At 36.6% G+C, this 17280-nt stretch overlaps 2 protein-coding genes across 5 annotated transcripts in view; both read left to right on the top strand.

Annotated features, from left to right (window-relative positions):
- LOC132871589 (myelin basic protein-like) overlaps window positions 1–8545 on the top strand; it is a 59806-nt gene extending 51261 nt beyond the window's left edge. For all 3 annotated transcript variants that reach the window (XM_060905866.1, XM_060905868.1, XM_060905867.1), the window contains exon 4: window positions 8283–8545. In XM_060905866.1, the coding sequence (XP_060761849.1) occupies window positions 8283–8545 (263 nt within the window). The remainder of the gene's footprint in view (window positions 1–8282) is intronic.
- A 51-nt stretch (window positions 8546–8596) lies between these two features.
- Window positions 8597–17280, top strand: part of LOC132871588 (myelin basic protein-like) — a 43437-nt gene continuing 34753 nt past the window's right edge. For both annotated transcript variants that reach the window (XM_060905865.1, XM_060905864.1), the window contains exon 1: window positions 8597–8716. In XM_060905865.1, coding sequence (XP_060761848.1) covers window positions 8597–8716 — 120 coding nt within the window. The remainder of the gene's footprint in view (window positions 8717–17280) is intronic.

The following is a 17280-nucleotide window of genomic DNA, read 5'->3' as shown; positions in this document are numbered from 1 at the left end:
ACAACTGTAGTAATCCATATTATATCAAGAACCGCTGAACTAAGTAAAGAGAAACGACATCCATCATTACTTTGTCATGAAGTGCCTTTTAATTAATAAAGACAAAGAAAAACCATAGAATTAGAAGGCGTGTCCAAACTCTTGCCTGGTACTGTATGTTTTAATCTATACATCTCTAGTGTTAATGAATATGCATTCACAAACACTATTTCAGAATTTAAGGGCAATGTAAGAATCTTTCCTCCGTGTAAACCGGGATTAATCATCGGGATTAACAAGAAACTCAAACTGCTTCATGAGATCGCCAACATACACCTGAACTAACCCTTTCACAGCTTGAAATGTCATAAGCTGGACTTTGAAGTCAATGAATAATATAACAGGAAGCAATTTTAGTTTAGGACATGAGTAAAAGTGGGAATGGAAGAAACTTGGCGCTGTTATTCTCTACATTTTGCTGGCTCAGCCAGCCAGCAACATGTAGTCTTCAGTAGTCCAACTTAGAAGTTATGCACAAAGTATTCAGCATCCTGTACAGGTCATATGTGTTTGATTATTCTTATTAAATTATTCTGTGAAGTAATATCAAATAATACACCAGCATCGTGTGTGTGTGTGTGTGTGTGTGTGTGTGTGGTGCTCAGTCCGCTATCAGATAAGTGGCACAGAGTTCAAACTCTATCCTCAGAGGAGTTATTCCAGCCACACAGGGCTTTTTGTTCAGCCGGAATAACAGTGCACTCGACACAACGCATCTCTGTTCAGAAACGATTAGCATGCAGATTCACACCATTCCTCTGAACATAGCACATCCTTTTGTCCTCCTCAACACAGAGAGAATAGCCTTAGAGAAATCCTCGTTCCTTCACACAATAGCACGTACGTTCCATATTGCTAATTACAGAAGAGCACTGTAGTTAGCCTTTGTACCTGATCTTCTTTCTTCTTCTGTTCCATAATACAGTCATCTCAAAATCACCATACTGACTCTGTTCAAACTTTATCAACTTTACAGTCTTTTAAAAATATTCCAGATGGAAATGTGAAACTTTCCTAATCAACTCCACCGACTAAATTAACTGATGATGTGATATTGACCAGAAGGCACATACTTGTGGATGCATTTCTCTTTATCACGTCGCAAATAATTTGGATTAAGGCTGTTATCCAGGGTATTATCTAGAAATTGAGAGAAGAGTGTCTGATGGCTGAGCGAACTGCTGGGGGGGGGTCCAGGGGAATGCTCCCCTAGGAAAATCTGAAATATTGAAGCAAATTTGGGGCCCTCTGGTGCAATCTTGACATGAAAAAGCAGTTGTGAGAAGCTCTTAAAAGAAGGTGTTTTTAGGTAGTGAACTTCTGAAAAAGGAATCGGTCAACTCAAATAATTTCAAGAAAATTCTTTATTTTATGCCATTTTATTGCATGTTTGTGCCTAATTTTGCAGTGCTCAGTCCTGATTAGCATGGTTTGGTAAATTGGCAATGGATGTCCCAACCACAGAAACTAACCTTTTACATGTACAAATTGAGCGTGTGTAAACATTAGACTGGGTTCTCCAGAAAATCTGAAGTAGCCGACTTAAAAAAAAAAAGTAGTAGGCTAATACTAATGCTAATTTACTAATGCTAGAGGGGGTCTGAGGGCATGCCCACCAGAAAATTTTTACATTTGCATGTCTTCTGGTGCATTCTCAGCTAATCAAAGGCAATTTCGTGGTGAAATAATTGGATTTGCAGCAAATTATGGGCATCAGACACGATATAAATTGCTTGAACATTGAAAGAAAAGTTTTTTTGTTTTTTTCTGGGCTCGAGTAGCCAGTGCAGATCGTCTGTGTAGCTGGAGAAAACCACCAGTCGCTGGCGCTTCAGGACATCTCTGATTTAGAGACTTCACACACGCCTACAGCTGAACCTGGCTGTAGTATGAAACAAGGACTATGGTTGGTTGCCGTGCCACATGCTATCGGTTCTAAGCAGCAAATCACATCCCGCTTCAGAAATAAGGGAGCGCAAACATTGTACTGGAGAAACATGCATGTGGGATGCAGATTTATTGTGTTGTTTGGGGTCCCCATTCATCCACTGGCATTTATTTTCATCTGCCAGTGCAACTAATGTTGCTCATGTTTGTTTCATCATAATTTTCTCTCATAGGAATTTTGAAGCCCGTCGTTGCACCCATCGACTTCTAGTATTGGCCGTTGAAAAGACGGGTCAGCGGGTCTCTAGAGAACACTGAGGTGTTACCAGATTTCAAAATTTTAGCCCAGTTAATCATGTAATTCAGTAGGATTAGTGTAACACGTATCACTGTGTGCACTTTTTGTGCTATTCATTTTTAAACTAAGGGTTTTGTTTCTTCCTTCCATTCTCTCGAGCTTCCTCCCTTTCTCTTTTCTTCCTTATTTCCTTCCTTCTTCTGTATATTCTAGCTTCCTTCTCCATTTCTTCTTCCTTACCTTCCTTCCTTCATTCCTCTCTAGTGCCCTTTGTTCCTCTCACTTCTTCCTTAATTTCTTCCTTCCTTCCTTCCCTCCCTCCATTGTATTCATTCATTCATTCATTCATTCATTCTTCTATAGCTTCCTTCCTTCCTGTCTAGTTTCCTTCCTTCCCTCCTTCATTCCTCCCTAGCTTCCTTCTTTCTTTCCTTCCCTCCTTCCTTCCTTCCTCCCTAGCTTCCTTCTTTCCTTCCTTCATCATTCCTTGTTTCCTTCCTGTTGTCCTCCTCCATCACACTATCTATTCCTTCCTGTCTTTCTTTATTCTTTTCTTCACTCCTTCTTTCTACTCCTCTGTAACTTCCTTCCATACATCATTCATTCATTAACTTATTTATTTGTTTCCTTTCTTCCATCATTTGTCCTTCCTCTCATCTTCCTTCATTTCCCTTTAAGGTCTGTCCTTCAATTCTTCTTTCATTCCTTGTTAACCTTTAAAACTTTAATTCCTTGTCTTTCTTTCTTTCTGAACTCAGATGAATGAGGAGTGATGGAGTCTTTTTGCAGACTGCAGTAGTTTGGGGTAATCGTAGCTCAGTGGTTTAAAAAAATAATAATAATAATAATAATAATAATAATAATAATAATTATTATTATTATTATTATTATTATTATTATTATTATCATCCCTTGGGTGCTTTATGCACTATCTTGATTGGATTGTGTCCCAGCTGGAGTTCACTTTGGATAAAACAGTATGAGGAATGAATGTAAATGTAGTACAGGTTAGAAAATGATGTCCACTGTATCGAGCGTCGTGTGCTCGAGATCCAGCTCCTACTCATTATAAACACCTCACTGCTGGGTCAAGAAATAGTCTGTGATCAAAAACTATCCAGCTAGCAGCAGTATACAGTCTTACTCTGCTGTGGTCTTGCAATCTTGCTCTGTCTCTTATCACATGGATGAGCTGAATTATAACGGGGTCACTGCCAGATTGCTCAGCTCTCTGTACCACTTAAACATATTTATTGTTTTTTACTCTGTTTGCAATTATAATTTTTTATGTAATATTACCAGTTATTGGGTTACTATTCCTGCTTTATACTATACACGGAGTGACCAGTACTTGCCAGATATTCCTGCAGCTCTTTTAATGCTGCCGTGGGTTTCTTCTTGTCCTTTTCATCAATTTTGGATGGACATCTTCTTCTTGGTAAGGTCACTGTGGTGCTCCATTTTCTCCACTTGTTGATGACGGGCTTGATGGTGTTCCATGGTATATCTAATGAAATTCTTTGTACCCGTCTCCTGATCAGTACACTTCAACAACGAGATCCTGTACCTGCTTTGTAAGCTCATGGCCTCAGCAATGGAAACAGCTGATCTTTATTTGGACTTAATATTGATGACCGATATATGAAAATTACTTTTGACCATGAGTGTGAAAGTGATTGGTTAATTCTGAGCACGGTCACATGCCCCATTATAAAAGGTTATAACCTGCAATTTTAACAAAGCCATGTAGACTTTTTTTTTTATATCAATTGGATGTACATGTTTCTGTTTGATAAATATAATTACTGTATTCCAGTAGAAAGTTGTCTGCGTTGTCTTTGTTGATGATTGGTCATGTTCATGCTTCACTGTAGCTGGAAAATGTGCAGGAAATGAGTGAGTGAATATTATGCGCTCCTCGGACAGGCTGTAGCTGTACCATGAGTTATGCACAAACAGGCTCATAAGGTCATAAATCTATTAGCATTAATAAGAAAGGAAAAGAATGACAAGTTTTTTTTTTTCTTATGGTCAATTCCGCCCCAAATCACCAGATTTAGAAAAATGTTCGCCACTATAATTCAAATTCTTCAAATATCCACTCTGGTGTTTGGCAATGAAATGATGTTTTGCTAGTTTGTCTGCTAGTAGATTATATTCCTTAAAACAGCATTTCCGTCTATCGTAAAACATGCCGTACTTGATACCTTAATATTTATAGTTTGGTTTAGGGTACCAACTTCATATTTTGTGCATTTGCTAATCAAAACAAGCTCTTTCCAGTGGTATAATTGTTTTTATGGTAGACCTTGTCATACATTTGTAATATGCATTTGAATTATAGGCGCAAAATGTTGTTTTTCCTTATTTTCAAAAAATATTTTATTAAAGCCTAGTAAATCAGAAAGTTTGATTTGTTTTGAACACATACCTAGTTGCCTAAAGAGTACTATAACGAGTAATAAATAAGAAAATTTGAAAGATCTGGTGTGCTTTAATGTGGAGATATGGGGCGTCAAAGTTGCTCCAAAGCACATTTTTTTAATGATTTTCAGCAAGCCATAACTTGGCAAATATTGAACTGTGAACTTTCTATTTTAGTATTTAAAGGCATCTGGCATTGAAGAACAATCCTTGAAAATTTCATGTATCTTGCATGAATAGTTTAAAAGTAATGACTTATGGAAGTTAGATCTGTTTTCTGTAGCACGCGTTTCAACAGTGAAATTGGGGCCACGCCCCTTTTTAAAAGCCCCTATATCTCAGAAACTAATGAAGGTACAAGCCTAAAATTTTCTGCACTATTTAATGGGCACACTGACAATATTTCCAGAAAGTATGAAGCAAATCTGAGATGGTCAGTGGCGAGGCCTCTGGTGATTTCACATGGATTGCCCCTTATCTTATTTGGTTTGCAAAGGTGTGATGGCATATTAGGGCCATTGTAGGTTAAAAAAAAAAGAGAAAAGAAAAATGGAGCTGAGGGAGGGGGTAATATTCCAAGAAAAAAAATCAGAAGTTCTGAGATTAATGTTGGAAATTTATAAGGGAAAAACTCAGAAATTCCGAGATTAAAATGCCACAAATGTACAAGGAAAAAAAACCTTGGAGAGATATATATATATATATATATATATATATATATATATATATATATAGGGCGGCACGGTGGTGTAGTGGTTAGCGCTGTCGCCTCACAGCAAGAAGGTCCTGGGTTCGAGCCCCGGGGCTGGCGAGGGCCCTTCTGTGTGGAGTTTGCATGTTCTCCCCGTGTCCGCGTGGGTTTCCTCCGGGTGCTCCGGTTTCCCCCACAGTCCAAAGACATGCAGGTTAGGTTAACTGGTGACTCTAAATTGACCGTAGGTGTGAATGTGAGTGTGAATGGTTGTCTGTGTCTATGTGTCAGCCCTGTGATGACCTGGCGACTTGTCCAGGGTGTACCCCGCCTTTCGCCCGTAGTCAGCTGGGATAGGCTCCAGCTTGCCTGCGACCCTGTAGAAGGATAAAGCGGCTAGAGATAATGAGATGAGATATATATATATATATATATATATATATAAAATTTATTTATTTATTGATCGTCAAGAAGCCAGATCACTTCATTTTGGCAAGGTTGGGTCAGTGTCATCACACCAAACACCATGGCTGAGTTGAGAGTTATAGGAAATGCAGTCTTTCCTCCTCAATCGCACTAAAGCATAAAGCACTAAGAGCTTTTCAACTACATTTCTCAGAATGCACTGCAGCCAGGAATCCGGGAAGCATAAGAGTTCTTTTTCTTGTAAATTTGTGACTTCTTAATTGTGGATTTTCTGACCTTTTTTAATCTCAGAATTTGAGGCTTTTTTTTTTTTCTCCCCCCCCACAAGTGTATGGCACAGTGGTGTAGTGGTTAGCACTGTCGCCTCACAGCAAGAAGGTTCTGGGTTCAAGCCCAGCGGCCGACGGGGGCCTTTCTGTGTGGAGTTTGCATGCTCTTGTGTCTGCATGGATTTTCTCCGGGTGATCCGGTTTCGCCCACAGATCAAAGACATGCGGGTTAGGTTAACATGAGGCAGCCATGGCCTGAGGTTGGGCTGAAGTGCCCTTGAGCAAGGCACCTAACCTCCAACTGCTCCCCAGATGCTGTAGCATAGCTGCCCACTGCTCTGGGTATGTGTGTGCTCATTGCTCATTGTATGTGTGTGTTCACTGCTTCAGACGGAGTAAATGCAGAGGAAACATTTCACTGTGCTTAAGCCTGCGTTTGAGTGTACGTGTGATAAGTCAAGGCTCCTTGTCTTTTTTGGTTTTTTTTCTCATAAATGTATGACTTTAATCTCTGAAATTCTTAGGTTTTTCTCAGAATATTGCCCAGCCGTTTCAGCCCTTTTTTTTTTTTTTTTTTAAACCTACAATGAGCCTAATACATCGTTGTACAAAAGTACAATGGCATACATTAGGGGAGGTTTGTGACTCTTTTTCTCTCTGGGTTGGGGTTTGTTTGTTTTTGTTTTTTTGGTCAGAATATTACCTCCTACCTCAACTCCATATTTTTACCTACAATGGCCCTAATATGAAAGTGAGCAGTGTCTGCTGAGTTAATTCATTACATTTAAGAAAGCTGAAGCTGTCTTGTTTCTTTTTGAGCAGCTTTGGTGACCTTTTACGTGCTACACGTGTATTTCCATATTACAGTTTAAAATAGTTCATACTAGCTCCTGGCAAAATCACTAATTCTCTCAGCCAACTCATAATCAGCTACCACCCAGGGTGGGGTAAACATGTGTCTCCTCTGAGGCATATGAAGCTAAGCTCTGCATATTTTCAACCTGTTGTTTATGCTGCATCACAGGGCACTGTAACCCATTTGCAGGAATGTGCTATCTACCGCCTTCTGCATACATGAACTCTCAAAAGCCTAGGATTGGCTAGTTTCACTGTGATTTAATGAGGGATAGGAGTAAGGCATTATTTTTCAATAAATAATGCCATATACTTTTATAAGTGCAAGCCCACAGGAATACCTTCTGTATACCTTCTCTCTCTCTCTTCGTTTTATATATATATTTATATATATATATATATATATATATATATATATATATATATATATATATATATATATATATATATAATATGAGGTGTAATTTCCAGTTAGGACATTGTTAAACCTGTCCCTCCATTGTCACATCTTTATTGTCACAGCAACTGAGGAACAAACAAAGGAACAAGGTTAATCCAAGCACTTCTTCCATGATGAAGGGCACTGTTGTACTATAATGAGGTTACCATTGCTTTACTGTGATCATTATTTTAGTTGTCTGGCACCCCAGGTTACTTCAGCTCCAGTTTTGTTCTTGTTTTTGATTATTCATTGGAGAACAAGCTTGAACTTCTAACCATGGATGATTTTTGCATTACCAAAGTTTCAGAGTCATGACTACTCAGTGATAGGGTGAAGCCTTAGACAGGATGCCGATGTTGAACATTTAAAGGGGCAGCACTGTATTACTGTCACACCAGCACTACGCTCATTTCTGGTCAGCCCTGGTCTTCTGGTGTTACCTTTCCATAACAGTCAGTAATTGTTCACCTACCAGTTGACTCCTGTGGGTGATGGACATGAAAGACTGTCAATAATTGATATGTGAAATAATGAAACAATGGTCCTTATGCCCTGCTTATTGCATGACATATCTCCAGTAAATGTTTCTGATTTGAGAAAAAAATAAGCATAATTTTACAATAAATGCAGTTTAGTAATAAGTGTATTACAGGTATCTATATCCAGATTTGACCAATTTACATTCTGTGCATCATATTTATAATTTCAGAGGTCCAGTAAATTGAAATTTGAAAGATGTGTTGAATTTAAATGATACTGGTTCTCAGCTCTGCGCTCACACTGTAACACGTTTTGTCTTTACATGTTGCTGAGTAAATGTGAGATTCTATACAGAACAAAGGAAGCCATTGTGCAAGTCCGTACTGTGTGAGATGGCTCCGGTCCGCACCGACTGTGTATACGCGCGCGTGTGTGTGTGGGCTGTAACAAGTTTCTGTCATCTCTGTGCAGGCATGAACAACTCGGACGTCAACCAGAACAAAAACCGTTCAAACAAAAGTGAGACGAGGGCAGGCTCTGCCCCCAATGCCCCTCCCAGCACCGGACAGACCAATCAGGCCGCTGGATATTGGCCACGCCCACACTTGGTCCGCCTTTTTTCCCGTGATGCCCCGGGCCGAGAGGACAACACCTTCAAAGAGCGGCCGTCGGAGTCGGACGAACTTCACACCATCGAGGAGGCCGGAGGAGCCACGTCTGAAAACGCAGAGTGAAAGCAAAAAACTCAACCTGTTCACTTGCTTCTTTCACTTTTCGCACCCAACATGGCATCTTCAGGCTCAGCAGGACAGTCCGGCTTCAGGCTCGGGCGTGGGAAGAAAAACCCTGGAGTGATGGATCAGATTGGAAAATTCTTCGGAGGAGATAAGAAGCGGAAGAGCAAGGTGAGGAGACGTGGGCTTTGCTTAAAAAATACATTAACACTCCACATAACTCCCCCCCCCGGTTGGTTGGTTGGTTGGTTGGTTGGTTGGTTTTCCCTACAATAATGGAATGCTGATCCAATGTGTCCTGCTGAACCGATCATTTTCATAGTTTTATCTCTGCTATTGTTAAATTAGAATTTTTGTTGTTTATTTGTAATATTGGTGTTGTACATGTGCACACTGGGTGTGGTTTAGGTACGGTATCTAAAGCTAGAGCCACTGTACCTATATATATATATATATATATATATATATATATATATATATATATATATATATCTGTTGGTGTCTTCATTTTTTTTCAATACTTAAGGGAAAGAGTTTTTTATTATTATTATTATTATTATTATTGTATTATTATTTTTTAATTATTTTTTAATACCAAAAAACAGCCTTTTTTAATTTTTTTTAAATTAATTTTTTTTGTTTTTGTTGATCAGTCAGTTTTCTTTTGGCTCCTCAGTGATGATATGCTGATCACATCACCAATGTAGAACATTTCCCATCCTCAACTTTGTATCTGTCCATATGCACATTTTTACTACTTTGGTTTATTGCTGTAAGGGTGGAGTTGGACATGGTGTACATACTGGGTGTGGTTTAGAGATCTAACGCTGGAGTCACTATTGTGAAAAACAGATCAGAAAAATTATATTATTAAAAAAACCTTTTGAGAATAATGTGTCATAGCTTTAAAGGGGGGAAAAATCTTCTGGAGATATTAAGATCGTAATTTTTTTTTTAAAGAACAAATTAATTAAAAATCGTGGTATGATGAATATTACGAATGCATGTGCTAATTTATAAACCTTTTCCAAACTTTGCTTATTCATCCTTCTTCATCTTTAATCTTTCTGATTCCCATTTTTAGGTATTTTTACACACACACACACACACACACACACACACACACACACACACATACATACATACATATATATTGATCCTGATATGAAAGGGAACTCCTATATCCTGATATGAAAGGGAACTTTTGAGTATTGTTTACATTTTGTGGCCGAATATGGTTCTTTTTTGCCTTCTGGACTTTTTTTATAAATATTGTGCTCACTTAAGACTTCTCAACCATGTGTCCTGTCTGAGAGCAGAGAGAGAGTACACTTAGTGCACAAGTGCATTATTTTGGAGAGTAGCTTGTGTCCTTCATGGCGGACAGAACTGCTGCTACGTTTAAGGAGCATGTTTACAAGTGTGAGCTGTTGGCTGTCTGTCTCGTAGTGAACGCTTTCTTTACTTTTCTGATAAACAGCCATCTTTTTGTACAAATTGCCAGAACTCATTTCTTTGGTTACATTTAACTGACTGTAACTCAGTCAATGCAGTGTAAGCATTTGATGGCTAAACAGCTAGTCAGACAACTCGCTCTTTGTTTAAAATGCTTCTCAATGAGAGTAGGTAGTAAATACACAGTTCTTTGGTCATTAGTTGAGACCTTCGATCTTAGAACGCATCACATGATGTGCTCATCAATGCCTGATTTAGTTCCACTGCGCTGATGACAAAGTTGTGACACTGTTAGAAAAGATTATTAAAATCTGAGTGCAAGTGCAATACAAGAGTCCAAAATGAAGACAGCATAGGTTTACGCAAAACTCACGGAACAGCTACCAATACAGGCATAAAGATGCGAAAACGTATACAAAATGTCTAAAATCAGCTTCTTTTTTTTAATGTAAACATTCTACAGTGTTGAGTGACATTCTCTTTCCAAAAGCTAGCCTACTTTTAACACCAATCCAGCAGCAAAACCTTTTATATCCAATCATTTTAAAAAGGAATACAAATAATATATATTTCTTCAGTGAATTAAAAAGTAATTAGGCATGTAACAATTCAGCCAATGTGCATTCGATTAGGTTTGATTCATGAAAGTGGGTTAATGACTGGATTTTCCTATGATATTTTCTGGGGGAAAAAATTAATTGAAGCAATTGTAAAAAAAAAAAAAAAAAGCAACATTTTCCTATTCTTCATCAACTTAAGTATTCCTTTTGTTAAATAAAAAATAAAGATCAACAGTAATTATTTTACAAACATTTGTAAAGGTTGGAGTAAAATATAATAGCTGATTAACAAAAATATTCCTTTTATCAAAACTGGAAAAAAAAAAGTTATAAACATCTGTGAAGTCTGTAGTCAGGCTTAAACCTGAAACAACTACATTCATTTGTTTTCGCAGGATTAGAGCCGTGTTACTTCCGCCTACAGTGACATCACGTGCATTCCCTCTGTTGTCTGTTATTGCACCCTCTGCTGTCTTAATAACAGTTATAGCTGGGGAAAACGAAGTGATTATGCAGCCGGATTATAATCAGAGTCCATTTTTTTATTTCATCGATTTGAATCGTCATAAATTTGTATTACAATTTATCATCACACATTATATTCTTACATGCCTAACCCTAATATATACGTAAATAATATATTCTGGAATATAAATGTTAATTGACTTACATTTCTGAAGTTTCTTGCTGGAGGATTTCCTTAGCGATCGATAACCGTGCAAAATTCCAAAAGCTGTAGTTGTAGTATACCATATAAAATGTGGTAAACAAATTTGCGTTTTAGTGTTGTAATGTTTCCATGTTGATGTTTATGCTGTGCAGTGATGCTAAATAAGGATGTAACGTTATGATAAATTTCTAATATGAATTTTAGTATGAATATCTGAGCCTCAATGGTGTATTTTAATGAATACGGTACGACTGTTTCAGATTAAGTGTGTTGTCTTTAAATATGCAACTTCTTGTGAGTATTGTGTATCTGAGCCACTGCCACATGCTGTTTTATTTCATCAGTTAAGAAAAAGATATTTATTAAAACCTGTGACAGATCCATTGATGTTAATTTGAAAAAGCTTAACATATTTTGATAAGATAATATAAGCTTGAATTGTATATTTGACAGCCAAAATTTGGTAGACGCCAATACTTTTAATTAGGGCTTTATTCATAATTAAGGATTGTAATGTTGTGTTAAGACTAGTACTTAACTAGTATTTAGCTAACTGGAAAATGGCGGAGTTAAACATATGACAACTGATGCTATACAAATGGATATTTGGTAAGAACAAATTCCTCAAGCGCTGTATTAATGAGGTATATAATTTACTATAAAGTAAACACCAGCAAAAGTTTACATCTACAACCTCTCTCCTAGGATCTGTAATTTTGTTATAGGATCTGTAATTTGTTCTTGGTAATGGATTTCTAAATACAAATCTTTACATGATTACACAAATTATATCACAGTACTACAGTGCCAAATGTCAGTAATGCGATTATTACATTGTGCAAAATGAAAACGCGTATATTTTTATGCTTACTTATACCATAAAGCAAGCAAAAGATTTATACTTTTACAATTATCCAAAACATACATATATATTTTGGAATAATTAGGATAAAGATTGTAGCTTGTTAGTAAAAGGTATTTGCTGATTACTGGTTTTTACTATATATTGCAGCTTACACATATGCAATATTAGCATCATGGATCGTATTATCATCAGTGTTCCATTTTGGTGTAGGCAGGATTTTTACACTCCCGAGATCATGTCTGTCCATTTAAAAGAGCAGCAAAAGAACCATTTTCGAGTAAGGAACCTTATTTGAAGGGGTCAAATGTACTTTTCAGAGCATGTAATAATATGTGACTTTTTAATAAACCAAGTATGACGAGAGAAATATCAACAAAAGTGTCAGTCGAACTGACAGAAACGGATATGATGACATCAATAATCCTGATAACATGTTTAGTAATCATACATAAAGGTTTATATAATATGGACACGAGTGTTTTACTGGGAAATACACCACTCGTGTTTTTCATACAAGCTACATCTGGGACGTGGAGAACCAAAACCATGATATAAATCTCTATATGTCAGTCGTTCGGAAATCGATGAATTGTTTTGATAAATTTGGAGACTTTTTGTTTGTGTGTCTATATAATAAAAAGAAAATCACACGGCTTAAAGATATGAAGTTTATCTTCTTGTGTTGAAAAACTCGCATTTTTCATACAAAATACATTGCGAATCTGAGTGACACATTTCCTGATATTTCACTCTGATGATGTCACTCCCAGTGTTTTTCCACTGACTAGATGCATGTTGTCAAAATGGCAAGCCAGTTCAAAATTAAATTTCTTTTGTTAACTTGCGTTTTTGTGGATGTGTCCATATAATATAAAGAACGTTACATGGCTGTACAAAGATAAAGTTTATCTTCTCGTGTTGAAAATATTTTCATTCATTCGCTTTGCTCACTCATGAATATGTTCACCACTCGGAGATAAACTTCATATCTTCGTGCAACCGTGTAACATCCTGTATTTATGCCATTCAATTCTTAATAATGAAATTTGACCAGCATTGAATTCAGAGTATTGTAAAACATGAAAAATTCATATGTACAAAACATAAATCAAACAAATCAAGTATGCATATTCAAATAGGGTTTTTCAGTGTTCATAAGGTCACATTAAGTAATTCAGTTTTCATAAGGCACATGCCTAAGTAGTCCTAGCGAGATCATTTATATTGATGAAATCGATCATAGATAAAATATTTATTCAGTATTACTTTAGCTTTTCTCTGTTTCTTACATAATCAATTCTGTTGCTAAGGTTAAATGTAATTTTTTTGCACATTTACATGACCCTTATTCAGAGACATGTTTTTTGTTGCCAAACAGCTGTTCATGCCCTTTCAGATTTTTTTCCTTTTTTTTTTTAAATCAAACTTGTCTTCATTTTGAAATGTAATAAAATAAAATGCACACAATATTTGCTTGATTCCGAATGTAGTCAGTGAGCTAAGCTATCTCTGGTGTTTGAAGTTTGCTTCTTTAGTGTTACACTGGAGCAAAGAGGCTAGTGGAGCTAATGCTAGCGTCTGGCACTAGTTTAGCAAAACGCCAAACATGTCTTGGCTTATTGTCTTCATTTGAGTTGAGTTGCATGTTGTACCTTGTTGTTGTTGTTGTTGCTGCCGCCAAACTGTCACTGTAACGCTGAGAGAATCAGGTTGTTTAACCAAAACCAAACTCCACTGGCACTCAGGAAATGCAGTGTTTGAATAAAATGCCAAGATACAAATGCATTTTGATTAAACACCACAGTTAGCATACTTCGCTAAGGTACCGTTTTAAGATGTCTCCTTTTTGTGCTATAAAACACAAACTGCTCTTTGCAGTATAAAAGCCTTAATTACTTAAATATGGATCATATGTTATGGGATACTTTGTACAAGTGTCATGTAATAGTATTTTAATGTCCATCTCTCTGCCTTTGTAGTTCATTTCAAATTATTTTCCTTCCTTTTTTTTTTTACTTGTCATTTAATGCCTTTCACATTGGCTTTGTCCAAAACCACATATTCCCACATATCTAGCAAACTACTATTTCCTACTCATGTCTGAAAGCACAATTCATACCATCCAGTGCACCAACAAATCCCATAGTGCACTGCAACAGGTTACTAACTGGAATCTACACTATACAGATCCCTATATAGTGCATTTCTTTGGTACTTGACCATTTTACAGTCATGTGAAATACAACAGTGCACTCCAATGAGCAAGTGCCCTAGAAGATGGAAAAATGCACCTTTGTAGCAACCTTTATTGATGACATAGTGCACTGTTTTGAAGGTGTGGAAAGAGAACACATAATACATCTTGGCATTCAAAGACTGTGTAGTAAATAAAGAAATGTGGTTTGGGACACATCCAGAGTGGACTGACAATGATGTGATGTTTGTTTGAGATTATAATGCTTTATTAATGTGTGCTCCAGCTTACATTAGCACACCTCACATGGATTAGTGTGTTAATGGCAGTGAATGCTGAGCTGAGTGCCCTATTTTTTTTTTCTTTTGAAGTATTAATCTCATTCTTATAATGATTTGTATCTCTAATCTCCATTCTGTTCTAAGCTTTATGGTAATTTTTGTTCGATTAAACCAATATAACACAACCAGTTGTAGTTTGTGTCTGTGGTGTGTGTGTGTGTGTGTGTGTGTGTTCTCGAACACTAACATTTTTATAAGTTTTGCTTCAAACATAAGAATACAGGAAATAGGTACAACAATGTACAGGTAAACTAGTGTATATAACCTAGGTAAGGGCTATAAATTTGGAATATTTAACAGTTATTCCATGAAATTGAGTCATATATGAGCTGATAGCATAGTGCCTCATCAACTATAAGCCATGTATGATGAGATTGAATAGAATAACTTTTTTTTTTAATTCTATCTACATTCACTGGATTTTGAGGAACAGAGCATTTTTATTTGAAATTTTCTGCTTAGAATGTAAACAAACTGGTGAAATGACTAGCAATTTGTGAAAAATGATCATTCTTGGGGGGGGATACATTCTTACCATTTAAATACTTTTATTCCATATTTTGTTGCCTTTTTTAAATATATATTTATTTATTGGGGGGTTGTTTTCGAGTAGTTTTTATTTCGTCCTCATTTGGTTCAGCAACACGCTCCATTTTGTTTTTCTCTATTCACGGTATATAAGCTGATATTCTAGTAGTAGAGTAGCCAATCAGAGCGCACGATTGCTCATATCCAGTGAATGTGGATAGAATAAAACTGTATAGCCTAATGTCATTGTTTTATGACAGTGATGGTCGTTTGGTCACTGAGGTAACCTGAGACAGCTAGCTATAGGTAATGGAGAACATATAAAACTCCACACAGACTCCGAGTCAAACTTGGGATCCTGGAGCTGAGGCGACAAAGCTACTGGTTGTGCAACTGTATCATATAGCTAGTTGTGACCAGCAAATATTTTTCTGTTGTTCGATGCCTGGTTTTGTTTGGGGATTTTCTATAAAGTTAACTACCTAACTTGTAGGTAAGTAGCGAAGGATTTCTTCAGTGTTCTTTTCACCTTTCAGGGAGTTTCTAACATGCTAGCAAGCTAACGTTGTTTGGGGACGTTCTCTTCTACCAACAAAGCTAATGTTCCTAGCTAATTCTGTATATATACAGTACCAGACAAAAGTTTATACACCTACTCATTCATAGGTTTTTCTGTATTTTGTATTTTCTACATTGAAGACAACAAAACTATGAAATAACATCTGGAACATATATGGAATTATGTGGTAAACAAAAAGTGTTTAAAAAAATTTTAATATTTTAGATTCTTCAAAGTAGCCACCGTTTACCTTGATGAAGCTTTGTACACTATTGGCATCATTTTAACCAGCTTCATGAGGTAGTCACCTGGAATACTTTTCAGTTAACAGGTGTGTCTCATCAAAAACTAATTAGTGGATGAGTTTCTTGCCGCCTTAATGAGCTTGAGATATAATAATAATAATAATAATAATAATACGGTAAATAGCTCTATTCCACAACAGTAGTAATCCATATTATGTCAAGAACTGCTCAACTAAGTTTTATATAAGAGAGCTATGTGTATGGTTTATGTGACCATGACCAAATCAGCTGCTGTTGGTGTTTAATGGAGCAATCAAATCTGTGTGTCTGAAGCATTTAACAACAAGCTTTAAAAAAAACAACAACAACAACAAAGGGCCTACTAGAAGCAAAGCAGTACGACTGGTACTTTACATTAAGGTTTTGACAGTTCCTCCTTTAACTACTCAGCCATGTGCAAATGTAGGTATGCACCGCTAATGAACTGTGAACATCTGCTAGTCATGGTACTGATCAATTCCCAATCCAAGCTATATGTCACCCAATGGTCCAATCTGTTTTCTTTTAAAGGCTTAGTGGAAAGTAGGACATTGAATTTTTATAAAATGCATTTTCAACTCACAAATGGTCAATTTAACCATAGTATAACAAAAATGTGGATTTTCTTCAATATGTTTTTGAGAAGGAAATAGCATTAGCTTCTGAAGTTTCCTGCAAAAAATCCATGAACTCACAAGTGTGACGTCATTTCAAGAATAACAATGCAATAGAGAACACCACTGAAAGTCAGTTGGAGAACGGCTGTGAAAGTAATTCAAGTCAGTTGGAGAACGGCTGTGAAAGTAATTTTTCTGTTGTTTCTGAGGTTGCACAAATAATTGAGAAGTTCGAGGGGGCGGAAGAGATTGAGGAAGTGCTTTCTGTTCCTATATGTACGTATGAGCCAAATGCAGCCAATGCTGAAAATCGTTGATGGACATGTTGATTCATATTCAGTATCATATGCAAATACAGTGCTCAATGTAAATGAGTACACCCCCTTTGAAAAGATTTTAAATAATATCTCAATGAACACAATTTCCAAAATGTTGACAAGACAAAGTTTAATATAACATCTGTTTAACTTATGAAAGTAAGGTTAATAATATAACTTAGATTACACATTTTTCAGTTTTACTCAAATTAGGGTGGTGCAAAAATGAGTACACCCCACAACAAAAACTACTACATCTAGTACTTTGTATGGCCTCCATGATTTTTAATGAGAGCACCAAGTCTTCTAGGCATGGAATGAACAAGTTGGCGACATTTTGCAACA

This window comes from Neoarius graeffei, chromosome 23 (assembly GCF_027579695.1).
Source record: "Neoarius graeffei isolate fNeoGra1 chromosome 23, fNeoGra1.pri, whole genome shotgun sequence".
Taxonomy (NCBI): Eukaryota; Metazoa; Chordata; class Actinopteri; order Siluriformes; family Ariidae; genus Neoarius; species Neoarius graeffei.
Note: the sequence above shows the minus strand (reverse complement) of the source record. Positions and strands in the feature narration are given on the sequence as shown.